General features: G+C 45.8%; 1 protein-coding gene across 3 annotated transcripts in view; it reads right to left on the bottom strand.

Moving 5' to 3' along the window:
* The window catches only part of tfe3a (transcription factor binding to IGHM enhancer 3a), a 19849-nt gene extending 5462 nt beyond the window's left edge, over positions 1-14387 (bottom strand). The window contains exons 1-9 of one of the 3 annotated variants that reach the window (XM_085260277.1): positions 14034-14387; positions 11827-11925; positions 11657-11716; positions 11371-11542; positions 10779-10958; positions 5583-5632; positions 5052-5154; positions 4600-4698; positions 775-895 (exon numbers count right to left, since the gene is read on the bottom strand). In XM_085260277.1, the coding sequence (XP_085116403.1) occupies positions 775-895; positions 4600-4698; positions 5052-5154; positions 5583-5632; positions 10779-10958; positions 11371-11542; positions 11657-11716; positions 11827-11925; positions 14034-14176 (1027 nt within the window). In that variant the 5' untranslated portion in view covers positions 14177-14387. The remainder of the gene's footprint in view (positions 1-774; positions 896-4599; positions 4699-5051; positions 5155-5582; positions 5633-10778; positions 10959-11370; positions 11543-11656; positions 11717-11826; positions 11926-14033) is intronic. The other 2 variants (XM_085260274.1, XM_085260276.1) reach the window with 2 other exon arrangements.

The raw sequence follows: 14387 nt of genomic DNA, 5'->3' as shown, positions 1-14387 counted from the left end.
GTGAAGGAGCAGCCAATCACAGCAGCTCACTCCTGCAAGGAGTCTGTGTTTTACAATGCTTTCATCTGAAAAGCTTTCACGTAAACTGTGTTTGTGGTCACTGTGACGCCCCCTGCAGGTGATTTAATGCACTCGGAAGACCTCAAAGTCTAATCAGAGGCTGCATATTTATAAGTTTCTGTCTGCAGCTCGATCTCCTGGAAATCACGTATGGTGAAAATGCTTCCTTGTCCAGCTGACAAACATCCTCTTTGATGAGAAGTCTGCAGGTTCACAGCCTGACTGATGCATAACTGCCAAGTAGCAACTCCAGGGCTGAAAACTGAAGCCAACACAGCAAAGCCCAAAATTGCCGTTCCCCTAATGACCACTTAAAGCTGGCTCTAAAAGCAAGTAAACCCTACAGACCTCCGTGTTGAAATGTCCAGCTTCAGAGCAGAAACAAACATCTTTACAGCCTGAAACAACAAATGATGTTGCTGCGAATTGCACTCGCTGAAATGGAATAATACTGTGCAGTGTGGTACTACCCTTCTAGCATTTTGTTCATCTGTTAGCGCCAATTAACAGCTCGCTAACCAAGCTTGCTAGGTTTAAAACTTAGCACTCCCTCCTCATATCCAAGTATGGTTGCTTCTGGCTCCAGAAAGATAGCAACCCAACGTGATGAAGCTAAAGCACAAAATGCAGAGTCCACAAAGCCCAACTGTCCATCATCTTTCATCGACAGTCTATGGTATCTGGTAACATGTAACCTGAGTGTGTGATATTTACCAGTCAGCTCTCTCTTGACGGCATGCAGGTTGGCCGGGCAGCTGTTACTAATGGTAAGCGTAGGCATGGTGTTCCCGACGCTGCCACCATACCCGTCCAGCAAGTTCTCAGGATCAGGGAGCTGCATGGACCAATCAGAGCACAGAATCAGATGAGTGACAGGTAGATTATCCCCCCTCCTCCTGTCAACAGCGAAGTCCAGAAAACACACATTTATGCACAAACACACACACGTCACTCTGGTGAGTCTGAGCAGCTAACCTGCTGTCACAGAGGTCAGAGGTCACAGTTTCTGCAATCAGCTGCGGTTAAATAACATGGAAGTCAAACCACCACCGTGGATGGACTACTGAGCAACTGGACACTGAATCAGGAGCCTCCAGTTAAGTGTTCCGCGACAACTTTAAAACCACGCTGAACTAAAACTGTTTTTTCCTGAGCTCTGTGTAGCCGATGAACTGTGGAGCAGAAATGAAACGTGTGCTGGTTTAAGGTCTGACTTTTCTGTCAGCTCTCATCAACTAAAGTCAGAAACTGAGGAATCTGCTGATCGAACAGGAAGCTGTGCTAACAACTGGCTCGCAGATAACAGGGACAGAAACAGAAACCAGCTCCTCCCGGCCTGGACGGTCTGTTTGGGGACGAATCTCCTCTACGGGCACATTTTTAAGAGCTTCATCAACATTTTAGCTTCTTTATATTTTCATTTGAGATCAAAATACAAAAATGACAGTAAATCAGGGCCTGGCTGTGAGTTTTATTTCATGCTATTTTATACAAATAACCTAAAAAAAATGTGACAGACTAATTTATTTATTTATTTTTAACCTTATTTTATTGTCATTTTAATTGTATTTGGTTACTCTTTGGAACTAAATCTTTACTTACTATAATTATGCTGAAAAATGTACTGTGTCAAAGTTTACCAAGAAAAGAGATTTTATAGCGACATTTGAGGTTCAATCGTATCTGAAGTCAAAGGTTTCCAATCATCATTTCCACTTCTTGGACTCAACTAAAGTAGCTGTGACTGCTTCCGTCCAAATGATCTAATAATCCACACTTTCTTCTGACTGGCCGGCTTCCAGCAGCCTACAGAGGGGCAGCACTGAGTGCTAGCTGTACTTGGTGGCTGTGCTTTGTTTTTTGTGCGTGACCGCATAAAATATATAATATAAAATAACTCGAGCAATATGAATCTCGTTCATAATTAATATGAACATCAGGCTTTGTAACATTACATATATGACAGAAAATACTGGACGAGTGGAACAATTCCTCTTTAAACTGGGATTTACTACAAATTCAGTTCCCTACCACACAAACCCAGTTAGAGATATCATTAGTTTATGGGTACCCTCGATTTTAACTAAAAGATTTCTTAAAATATGGAATCAGAGCGCATTAAGAGCACAGCCAAAGCTAAAACAGCCTGAAAGAGGAAGAAATGCAAATCTCGCCAGACCACAATACAAACCAAGAAGTTGATCTTTATTAGAGAGGCGGGTGAAATGAAAGCTAACGGCTGACATAATTCCAGCACAGAGAAAAGTATTAATTTAGATTAATACATTTTAAATAATAGCCGAGCACTTTCTTTTACTGCAGCGACTTAAACTGTAAGTCAGACAACAAATCAGCCGCTGAGTTTATCTTGTGTTGCAGCCTGTTGAGCAGAAACTTCAGTTGAATGAATGCTGACTGACTACCGTGCGTATCGGCACAGCCCTGCAGCTCAGAGCTCCTCTTATCATCTTTCTAGGAAACGCCAGCTTTCCTTAAGAACTCAAATTTAAACAGCAGGCACTTTCAAAAGAAAAATCTGATTCTGGGCACCAAAGGGAGCAGGAAACATCTGGAGGCTACAGCCAAACTGCAGCAGATTTATAGAGAAATTATAAGAAAGGTTTCCAGAGAATGAAAAAAGTTAGGATTAAACAGATAAGCCTATAAAACATTTAAAAAGCAGCTGAGAGTGATGTGTTTAAAGTATAAAAACAATGCAAACCAGCAGACACGGCATCAATCTGGATGAATAACCCAGTTTTAATCGGTTTTCTCTTTAAGGCGACTATGCTGCATTTCCTCAATGAGCAGCTGCAGTCCAGAGGTCAGAGGTCAAACTTTCCCCAAACTCAAAAAATACAAGCTGGACATTTTACCTCTGATTTAATCCTCCTCTTCTCATGGTCGGGCAGTAACACCAAAATCCTCATCTTGCTAATTGCACACAAACACACATGCAAACAAACACACACACACACACACACGGACAGACACACAGCGAGTCGCTGAGCTGCTGCTGAGCTTCCCCTTTCTGTTCAGACAACTGTTTAAAAATGAGGAAACGTCTCTTTAAGAAAGAAAGCAAAAAAAGAAAACTCCCAGAGAGCTTTATTATCTGCCTGACACACGCACCGTGTGTCTCCACCCACAAAAACGAGGAAGTCTGGAAAGCTGAACTGATACTCTGTGACAGCCTCTTCCACCTCCACTGTCACTGCAGCTTCACACATACGAAACATCTGCATTTCCTCCAGGTGATGGCCAGCAGGGGGCGACAGAACCCACACAAAAAAGTCAGGCTGTATTTAGATTACCTTAATTCTGCCTTGATTCTTTGCCTCAGTAATGTTCCTGATGAGTTTTCTAATCTGACATGTTGTCAAACATGTGGCTCGGGGGCCAAAACTATCTCACCAATAGGACAAATCTGGCCCACAGCAGCTGTACAGCAGTCATTCATAACACCAAAGTCTTTCAGCTGTGAGGACAGGAGTGAAAATATTTGGATAATGAATTAAAACTGAAGTTAATTCATTTAAATGAGCTTTAACCATGGAGTGAAATAGTATTATTGTTTGTTAAAACTTTAAACCAGAATGAAAGCCAAGGGCTGACGCTGAAATGAAACTGGGCCACTGAGCTGCTCACAACATTGCTGAGATCCTGATTATTTAATATGATAACCCACAGACTTAAAAACTTTATTAAAGACTTAATAAAATATATAGAAATATACTGAAATTTCATCAAAATAAACTAAATTAAAAACATGTGTGAACTGAATTAAACATGAGTCAGCCTGCAGGGAAGTGAAACTGGACTTTGTATCCGAGTATGTAATACCAACGTGTACCACAGGAGAGGTCAGCCAACCAGTGTATCATCCATCCAATCTGCCCTGAGCACAACATGAGAAACAAAGGAAGCAGCAGCCGTAAAGGACAGGCGTTTGAGTGAATGGCACATCAAACAGTGACTGAAGCACCTGGAAAGAACTCCTTTTCACCACCAGCACAAACTCTCAGAAAGAACCCACGCTCGATTGCAGAGAAGAGATCAAATCTAGAGCGAAACAATAACAAAAACCGGAGTAGTTTTCCACAGCTACACTAAAAGCCTCTGATATAAAAAGCTGCCCCCTGGTGGTGAAAGCTCAAGTTACATTTTTGCAGAGGGTAATTTTAAAAAGTTCCTCGTTAATAACTGAACAAGGGAAGAGGGTTGTATTTCCCAATGTGACCTGATGGGGGCAGTGTTGCTTGAGCTCAGACACGATCATCAGAAGTGGGTTTGGTTTGTTTTATTGTTACAGTAACACGTCACAGCTCCAGCCGGTGTGGTGTTTTCCTTCATGTTGGAGGGTATTGAGGAGGCGGATGATGATGATGATGATGATGATGATGATGATGATGATGATGATGATGATGATGGGGAGGAGTTTGTTTCTGTTTGTCGGTTAGTCATCACGTCGTTTAAAAGTAAAACCAGAGAATGCACCGTGTGATGTTTTCGAGTGTGTTTGTGCACGTGTTGCGTTACCGTGTTGGCGAGCTGCAGCTCCGAGTCGATCAGCGTCAGAAACTCGTCGTTCAGGCTCGAATCCAGGCTGATGATGTCATCGACGATGATGTCTTCTACCTGAATGAACCAATCACAGAGCAGATGAGCATTGTGTCACCTCGGGTAATTAGTGTGAATGCTATTTAAGCATTAACAGTATTAACAGTATAGCTCCTTTGATCGGCTCCATCACCTAGTGGGGGTGGGGGGGTCATAGTTTGGTCCCGCCTTCACTGTTGTGATTGGTGTGGGGGTAGGGACAGGCTTAGGGCGTCGGGGGGGTTCCCCGGAGGCATCTTCCTTGGGGGGCTCAACCCGGGGTAGCGGTCATGTCCGGTTGGGGGCTCTTTTGGCTCTCGGGTGACTGTTTCCTCGTGGCTGCGTGCAGGGGGCTAGGGGAGGGTCTGTGCTGACGGATGTGGGTTACTTACCTGGTAGCCTGTCTGCCCCTGGGTGGGTCCGGGATGGGCGTGAGGTTCTGGGGGCGCTCCGTCTCTGGGCTGGGGCCCTGGCCGGGCCTCGGGGCCTTGGGTCCTGGTTTGTGTGTTGCCGGGGTTGTGGGCGGGTGGGTGCATGGGGGCCCATCCCTGGCGCAGGGTGCCGCCAGTGCGTCGAGCCACCTGGGGGGCTCTTCAACTGGTGGGGGAGATTGTCACACCTTGCAGGAGCTTTCCTCTCCTCAGGAACTCTCTGCAGGAGGGGGAGATACAGGAGAGGTGGAGGAAGATCTCAGCCTGGGCATCTATTGTCTCATGTAGTCTGGAAGATGAGTGGAAGGTGGGGTGGGTGCAGTTTTCTCTGTGGTGGGGTTGGGTGGACTGTCCCGGGCTCTGTGGGGCCGGGGGGCGCTGCTGCGCTGGGCCCCGGTCTGGATGGGCCTGGGCCCCCTTTCCCTGGCGGGTCGCGGAGTATGGGAGTGCCTACTGGGGTCAGCGGGGGAGCTGGCCCCAGGGAGGGGTCACCTGCCCCTCCCTTCCTTCCCTCCCCATCTCCAGCTGCCTCCCTCTTCCCGCTCCACCACAACCAAATCAAATCAAATCAAATCACTTTTATTGTCACATTACATGTGCAGGTACATTGGTACAGCACATGTGAGTGAAATTCTTGTGTGCGAGCTTCACAAGCAACAGAGTTGTGCAAAATACAATAATGTAAACAAGCAAAATACAAGAATGGCTACATCTGAAACTAATAAATATATGTACAGTATATAATAGTATATGCATTTCTGGATGTGTATACTAAATATTTTTCTACGTGTGTGTGTGTGTGTGTGTGTGTGTGTGTGTGTGTGTGTGTGTGTACACATATTTTACAAATTAAATAGAGTAAACAATGAATAGAATATATAAAATAAATAAAATAAAATAAAATAAAATAAAATATACAGAGTGAGACATGTGCAAAACAGTGGCATTACTGTACAGTATGGAGTGCATAATGTTGAAGTTCCAGTAGTGAAGCTGAGGTGTCTATGACGTGTTCAGCAGTCTGATGGCCTGATGGAAGAAGCTGTCTCTCAGTCTGCTGGTACGGGACCGGATGCTGCAGAACCTCCTTCCTGATGGAAGCAGTCTGAACAGTTTATGGCTGGGGTGACTGGAGTCCTTGATGATCCTCCCCGCTTTCCTCAGGCAGCGCTTCCTGTAGATGTCTTGGAGGGAGGGAAGCTCACCTCCAATTATCCGTTCAGAGCACCGCACTACTCGCTGGAGAGCTTTGCAGTTGTAGGCGGTGCTGTTGCCATACCAGGTGGTGATGCATCCAGTGAGGATGCTCTCAATGGCACAGTGATAGAAGGTCCTGAGGATGCGGGGGCTCATGCCGAATCTTTTCAGTCTCCTGAGAAAGAAGAGGCGCTGCTGCGCCTTCTTTACTGTTTTGTTTATGTGTACTGACCACGTAAGATCCTCAGCCAGATGTACGCCAAGGAACCGGAAGCTGCTCACTCTCTCCACAGCAGCGCCGTTGATGGTGATGGGGGTGTGTACTTCTCTGCACCTCCGGAAGTCCACTATCAACTCCTTTGTCTTTGCGACGTTGAGGGTGAGATGGTTGTCTTGACACCAGTGGGTCAGGGCGCTGACCTCCTCCCTGTAAGCCGTCTCATCACTGTTGGTGATAAGACCCACCACTGTAGTGTCGTCCGCAAACTTCACAATGATGTTGGAGTTGTTAGTGGCCGTGCAGTCGTAGGTGTAGAGTGAGTACAGGAGAGGGCTCAGTACACACCCCTGTGGAGCACCAGTGTTCAGTGTGACGGGGGATGAGGTGATGCTGCCCAGTCTGACCACTTGGCGTCTGTCAGACAGGAAGCTAAGGATCCAGCTGCAGAGGGAGCTGCTCAGTCCTAGATCCTGCAGTTTCCTGTCCAGCTTCGAGGGAACGATGGTATTGAATGCTGAGCTGTAATCTACAAACAGCATTCTCACATACGTGTCTCTCTTCTCCAGGTGTGACAGGGCAGTGTGTAGTGTCAGGGCTATGGCATCATCAGTGGACCTGTTGTGGCGGTATGCGAACTGTAGAGGGTCCAGTGAGGGTCCACACATGCAGGGCCTTGGAGTAGGGGTATGTCACCAGGGTGCAGAGGAGGCTACCCCCCCGTCCCCTTCTGGCTGCCTCTGCCTCAATTTTATCCCACAACTTAGACATTCACATTATTCACACTCTCATTACACATACATATAGGATCTTGGGGGTGGGCACAATCACGGAGTCCAAATTACCATCAGGGTGTACACCTCACCCCTGGCGTCGTTGCCCACCTCTCAATTTTGAATACACGTAGACATTGAGGGCTAGCAGGAGGGACTATGCGCTTACCTGCTGCTCTCTGGCAGGTAGCTCCATGCCCTCCTGGGTTTTAAATGCACCTTAGAACACACATGCATCAACACTACAATGAGCGGGTGGAGGGAGGTTTGGAGTCTTCTCTCACCCCCGTTCTCTGCGGCCTGCTGGAGCGGGGGGGCTAGGAGGAGGAGTTGGCCGTCCGGCTGCGGTCTGGAGTGTGGGGCCTCCCTGCTGCTGCGGAGTCGGGGCGGTCTGCCTCTCCCCACCGCAGGGAAAAGGGTAACACCACCTGGGTCTGGGTGCAGTTCCCCCCTCCAGGGGCAAGGGTACCTAGACCCGGTTTGTAGAGTACGCTTGGGGAGTGTGATCGTGTGTACAGCGTCTCTTTATGTCTGTCTCCACGTTGGTTGAGTGTGGAGTGAGTGCATATGAGAGCATGAGGGTGGGAATGGATGTTTGTGTCTGTGTGTGCCTGTATGTCTGTGTCTATATGTCAGGCTGGGTATCAGGCGCCACCTCTCTGGAGACATCTCAGGCCCTCCAAGGTTTGGAGGCCTATCTCCCCCTACCACCACTTCCCCTGCCAGTGGCGGACTCCCTCAGACATCGGTGCGTTGGTGGTTCTTTGTGTCTGGGGGTGGGCGTCCAGGTACACACCGGCTCACTCCTTGGCGGCCGCTTATCGGGGCCTGGAGCCTGGGGCTCGCTCGGGCCACTTCGGAGGTGGGGTGCCCCCGGCCTCTCGGCCTGGGGCTCAGTCACTCAGGCACAGCTGGCTGCCGGCGGAGCTCACGGGCGCGTCACTGCAACCCCCCCTGGCTTCTGCTCCGCGGCTGCTGAGTGAGCCCTCATCTGGGACTCTCCTCAGCTCTTACTGGGACAGTGGCGCGGCTGCCCCTCTGTTGGTCTTCCTTGGTCTCTTGTGTTCTGGGGGCCTCTAGATGTCTGGAGTTTTGATCTCCTCCATACCTGCTTCATACCCTGGAGGACGGGGCTGTGGCCCCCCCACACTCCCTAGCAGATCGTTACATGGAGAAACCTTTGGAATACAAGCATGCTGATCCACACAGGTATGCACACAGGTGTACACACGGGTATTCACAGATGCGGACTACAGCTTTCTTGGCTGCTGCCTCAAAGCACATTGTACGCTGTCTATCTTGCGTGCTGCACAATATCGTTTATTATTTAGTATCTACTGATATCTACTGCTAGCTAGTTTATTGTGATGGTGCCGTTTTTTTTTTATTATGTTGCTCTTTGTTGTTTGCTTTCTCTTCTGTTTTTTTTCTCCATACAGGTGACCCAGGTGTTTTGTTTTTTTTGTTTGTTTGTTTTTTTTCTCTCTTCCCCCCCTTCTCACCGTCTCTTCTCCCCTTTGGTTTTCTTTCTCTCCCTCTCTTTCTTTCATTCTTTCTCCCTGTCCTATCCCCCAGTCATGTCTGTCCCGTTTGTAGCAACTGAAAACAAAATAAATTCATAATTATAATAAAGGTCAATCAAATGGACCAATATGGCAAGGCCATGATGATCCACTTGGTAAAATAAATCCGCTTGGCATCTTTCTTTGCCTTGAGACAACAATTCTGATGCTAAAGATCCAAACGGGACACAAAAATAAATAAATAAATAAATAAATAAATAAATAAATAAAGCATTAACAGTATTGAGATCCTAATCTTCATTATTATACACAATTTGAGTTAATCTGGTTCAGCTTTGCTCCACTGGTCAATGTAGAGTCTGCACACCAGGCACTCTTTAATGTCTGTTGCCACTTCTTTCTTGGTTACCATGGTGACACCTCTCTACTTCTATATAAATACACATATTTCGTGCTGAAAGCTGCATATTTGTGCTCAGCGTCAGGAAACATCTAAAACAAAGTCACGCCCTGGTCGCTCCTCCTGATGATGAAATCAGTTTTTGCTGAATTATGCCAGAAGTCTCAAACCCAACACCGTGCCTCAGAATACCATATTTTACTTTTCTGGCTGCAAAGAGGCTTTTTTTTTTTTTTTTTTTTTAATTAAACTAGTTTTTAAAAATCTGTTGATCTCTGAATAAAAAGGGAGGATTTTGTGTTTTAAGGTGACTCATGTTTTAAAACTGACTCAGATCCTCTGGAAGAGTCGACTCAGCAGACTCAGACGGGAAGGCTGCTGCTGGCTGACTGAATGAATGAAAACAAGTGAAATGCTCCTTTAAACTGTCACTGCAGGTTTTCTTCTTATGTCTCTATTTTGCCCTCTCTCTTCCTTCCTGCTGCCTTTCATCCAGAGATGAATCAGACCCGGGGGGACGATTCAGTGCTCAAAATGCATCTGGAGGAGAGAAGAAGATGCTGAAATGTCTTCTCAGACGTGACACATAAATGAGGCGTGAAACACGGCGAGTATAGAAGCTATGGTGGGAAATAGAGATGCTCTTATTGTATGTTGAAGGGATTTAGATAAAGCTTTCAATGATGGATAAACAGAGAAATGAGAGTTTCAGAAGCTGTCACTGTGTTTTTGTAGAAACCCAAAGCACATGACAGCCTGTTTACCTCATTGTGTGTTTCTCACTTTCTAGGTCTGGGTGTCAAAGCACAGCAAGCTAGAAACATTTTTACATAAGACACAGGAGGCGACAGCACTGATATGCTTTGATGTTATATAAGGTGTTTCTTTAGTAAAGCTGTACCTGTGTTTGCATCTTTCCTCTCATTGCACTCTCCACGTTGCAAAGCCGGGACTCAGTTCTCCCTCAGTAACCTCAAGCTCATTCTCAGAAATCCCCTGCAGCTTTACCTTTGTAATAATCACATGTGTGCCAACAGTCAACACATGTGTTTGCTTATGTTTTGTGGAAATCTACACAGAGGAAATGGCTCCTTTTAAAGCCACCAGATTTTACTCGCGAAAACAATCATTTTACTGTGCACAGAATGGGATTCACTCTGAGTGAGCTGAGCATGTTATTTCAGATCCAGGCTAACCCAGCAAAATACCAAAGGCACACACAAACTGCAGTTCCTCTAGTGGCCACTGGAGGCTCAACCCAACAGTGAGTCAATCTCCATGAAAATGTCGAAATTTACAGCAGAAGTTTACAACCTGAGCAAACACAGTTTTGGCCTCTCTGGATAGTTTGTTTCATAGCAACTGTACTGTGGGTCAATTCTTTCATAACTCATCCAACTGGATGCCAGTAAGACAAACCAACCAGTAAACCTTCTACTTCTGATTATTTTCACTTCATTTTTCTTACAGATGTTTTTAATAAGAGTTGCTGATACAAAAATACCAAAGTATACTTCACATAACACGATTCAGTCTAAAAATAAAGCCTGTTTGTTTGTTCACATGTTTATTTCTTACTTCCTGTTTGGGGCTCCCGTCCATTGGCTGTCCAGGGGTGGAACCCAGCTGGGGGGAGTGGCTTGCCACTGCAGCCTGCTGCTGATTGGCTGTCTTGGTGGTGGACAGGTACTGACGGACCTGCTGCCTCTGAGCCTGCTGGATGTGATACCTGGTGGGATTCTCCAGGTGAGTCTGCACCTGAGGGCCAAGAGTGAAGATTTAAAAGACTTAAAATGTTGCAAACGATAACTGTATACATATAAAGCTAGCAGGTCGTGTCCATACATAGCATTTTAGCACATTGTTGAGATTTAGCCAATAGATTTTAGGGAAAGGACTTCAAATTGCATCTGCTAATCAGTTTTCACAAAAGCAAATAAGATTTATAAGCTAATAAATCATCAGACAATAACAAACGGCTATCTGAAGGGTGTGCTATCAGCGCGTCGCTGATTAAAGGGTTAGCCAGGTGTTTAACTTTAAATACTTTTTATATTTGTTTGCATATTTAAACAATAAATGTAGTCAAAGTCGATATTTAATTTTTTTGTGCAGTACGTTCACTGGCGTCCATTTTCTGACACCTCTCGTTTCAGTTTACTCCACGCACCTTTAGCACCTCCACAGGGACCTGAGCAGGAGGTATGCAGGAGGAGGGCACCGAGACGCAGATGGGCGAGGAGGAGTCGGAGAAGCGAAGAAGCTGCTGTTGCTTCTTCTGCGTCTCTTTATGCTCCTCCTCCAGAGCCTGCTGACGCATCAGATCCTGACGCATCAAAACCCTACAGGAGGAGTAAGGAGGTGGACGTTATCGACAGTGCTTGTGAGAGCGCCCTCTGGAGGACAGAGAGATGAGCGAAGACAGGAACGAAAGAAGAAGTGGGGGAGTTGTATACCTCGATGACATCACTGACGGCAGTGAAGAAGATGAAGAGGAGGGAGCTGCTGCTGATGAACTGAAGACAGAAATGACAGCACACTTTAGTTATCATAATCAACAGGTGGTGTAGGTGGTGTTGGAGGAGTCACCTGTAGAATCCATACTTTGAGGTCAGAGCTGTGTTACCTGATGCTGATTGGCTGACTCTTGATTTCATAGAAGGTGTCGCAGTCAGATGGCAGCAGACCGTCGACCTCGATGTCAGCAACGATCCCAGACTCCACTCTGAGGGGCAGAGACAGAAATCAACCAATCAGCAGCCTGAGAGACAGACACAATTATCCAATCAGCATTTAAACCAGCATTTTTCAATGTACAGGAAAGAGAGACAATACATTTGATGCAAGAGCCATCGTCATTTCCACCTTGTTACAATGATTACATTTAAATTGTGTGTGCGCTCCTGCTTATCTGATGTTTACCTCCAAGTTTAACAGCTCTTCATATGTTCAGTTTGGAAATAAACGAAAAAAACCCTGAGACATGGCAGTAAAAAGTCCAGCCTTTCACCACAGTTATGAATACACTGCAGCGTTTGTTTGAGACTCACTTCTTAGAGTGATATAAATATTTTTATACAGAGAAGTAGAATGTGGAGGAACAACATCTGTCAGCTGTTAGGCTTTACCACTTCCTGTGTTTGGGTGCATGAGCATGAGTGCTTGTAAGGCTGCTTCATGGGGACCCAAATCAGACTGAAGACTTGTGAGGACATGTCTGCTCTGTGGATAAGCTTTATCAAGTTGGGACAAACTTTGACGTCTCACAAACCTTTAAAGAAAGACATTTTCAAAATGGAGACAAGTTTTGCAAAGTAGGGACATTTGGCCAGAATGGGGACGTTTTCATGAAAGTGTGAACAGCTGTGAGACATTCAGACAACTCTGGAAAATGGTGATTTTTAGTTGCAAAAATGGGGAAATTTACACAAAGTGGGGACATTTTACGGAATGGGGATGTTTGCATGAAAATGCGAATCACTGTGAGACATTCAGACAACTCTGGAAAATGTTAACTTTTTGCCGCATATTTTTGAAACATGTATTTATTAATGTAAAGTGGGGACATTTGTGAATTTGGAAAGATAGAAAATTTTTAAATAACAGGATTTTAAGGGCTTGAAGGCTTCTTCGATAATGGAATGTATGGAAAACCTTTCAGTGTACATTTTGCAAACATATTAGATTCTGACATGGTGGGGACATTACAACAGGTCCTCACTGTCTGCAACACATGATGTGACTGATGGTCCTCACAAAGACAGAGGGACAAACGAGTGTTTAGAGAATTTCTTCTGCTGAGTCACTTCCTGCTGTTCCATGCTCATACACAACCCCACCCCCACCATAGACACATACCAAGACCCCCACCCTTCTCCACTCTCCTCCCCTCAGACAGTTGGGAAACACTCCTGCTTTCTCTCTCACCGCCAACATCATTTCTGTGTGTGTGTGTGTGTGTGTGTGTGTGTGTGTGTGTGTGTGTGTGTGTGTGTGTGTGTATATTGTGAGCTTAAGTGCTGCTTCTGTGGTAAGGGCAAGCCAAGACTGAACATGTCATGGCGCTTAAACCTTTTCCAACTATCATCAACACAAATCAAGAGAACACAACAAACTCCATTCATGACTTCAGCCATTTAAAGTTTTTCTGCACCTCAGAAAACCAATCGGAAGACAACCTTTGAATTTTTAGGGATGGCATATGACATATGTATTTAAAAATAAATATAGATTATACACAAAGGTGAATTTTCTTTTGTGTGTGTGGATATTTTATATAAGTTGGGGAGGACTAGGCTGGCCCTATCTGTGTCTCCTGGGAAAATAACAGGAGCTGCAGCAGCTCCATAGATGACTCAATAGATCAGCAAGCAAAGAGGATCAGAGGTCGAAGGTCAGGCAGTGCAAACAACAACTTGATGATCATCATTATCCCATCACACACACTCAGCACTTTACACGTTCAGAGCTGAGGTACTCGGAGAGCACTTCACACCAAACTTCATTCATAAACTGTTAAATTTAGACTTTACCTGGCTACAAAATAATAGTGAAACGCGTTTTAAACTCTTCCAGTTTTACAGTTACACCGAAATATTTCATAGGAGGCTTTAACAGCACCAGTCTGTAATAAACGTTAAACAGTAACTTGTTTACAGCACAGGTCATGAGTGTAAGGGGGGAAACTGCACGCCTGAACTCTCCCTGCAGTCTCTTTCACGGACATTATTCTTTTATTATGAGTTAATACCATAGATTTTAACCCAGGAGCTTCTCCCCGCGGCACGAGTAACGGTGTAAAAAAAAAAACAGAAAAAAAACTTCCTGACTCACCGGACCACGTTGAGAGTTTCCGCCGGGTCCAGGATGACAAACACGGTCTGCGGCTGCAAGACGCCGGCCTCCGGCTGCTCCGGCTCGGCTCCGCTGCAGCTCCCCTGCTCGCTCCGGACCTGCTCCGGGATAACGGCTGACATCTCTGCGGACTCCGAAGAAGAAAAGGAGAAGCTCTTTATCTCCCAGCAGCCACTGCGAGATCAAAGTCTCAGAGGGGCAGCAGAGGAACCTCGATCCGGTCCAGACCCTTTGACTCCACACGGAGGAGAAGACGAGGATGATGAAAACGAGGACGACTCAGGTTCAAGTTCTCAGTAAAGATGAAGCGACAGACTGAATCACAGACAGCTG

Source organism: Mchenga conophoros, linkage group LG20, assembly GCF_057382185.1.
Source record: "Mchenga conophoros isolate Kocher_MC1m ecotype Shallow Benthic linkage group LG20, M_conophoros_male_GT1.1, whole genome shotgun sequence".
NCBI lineage: Eukaryota > Metazoa > Chordata > Actinopteri > Cichliformes > Cichlidae > Mchenga > Mchenga conophoros.
This window is presented reverse-complemented; position numbering and strand designations above follow the sequence as displayed.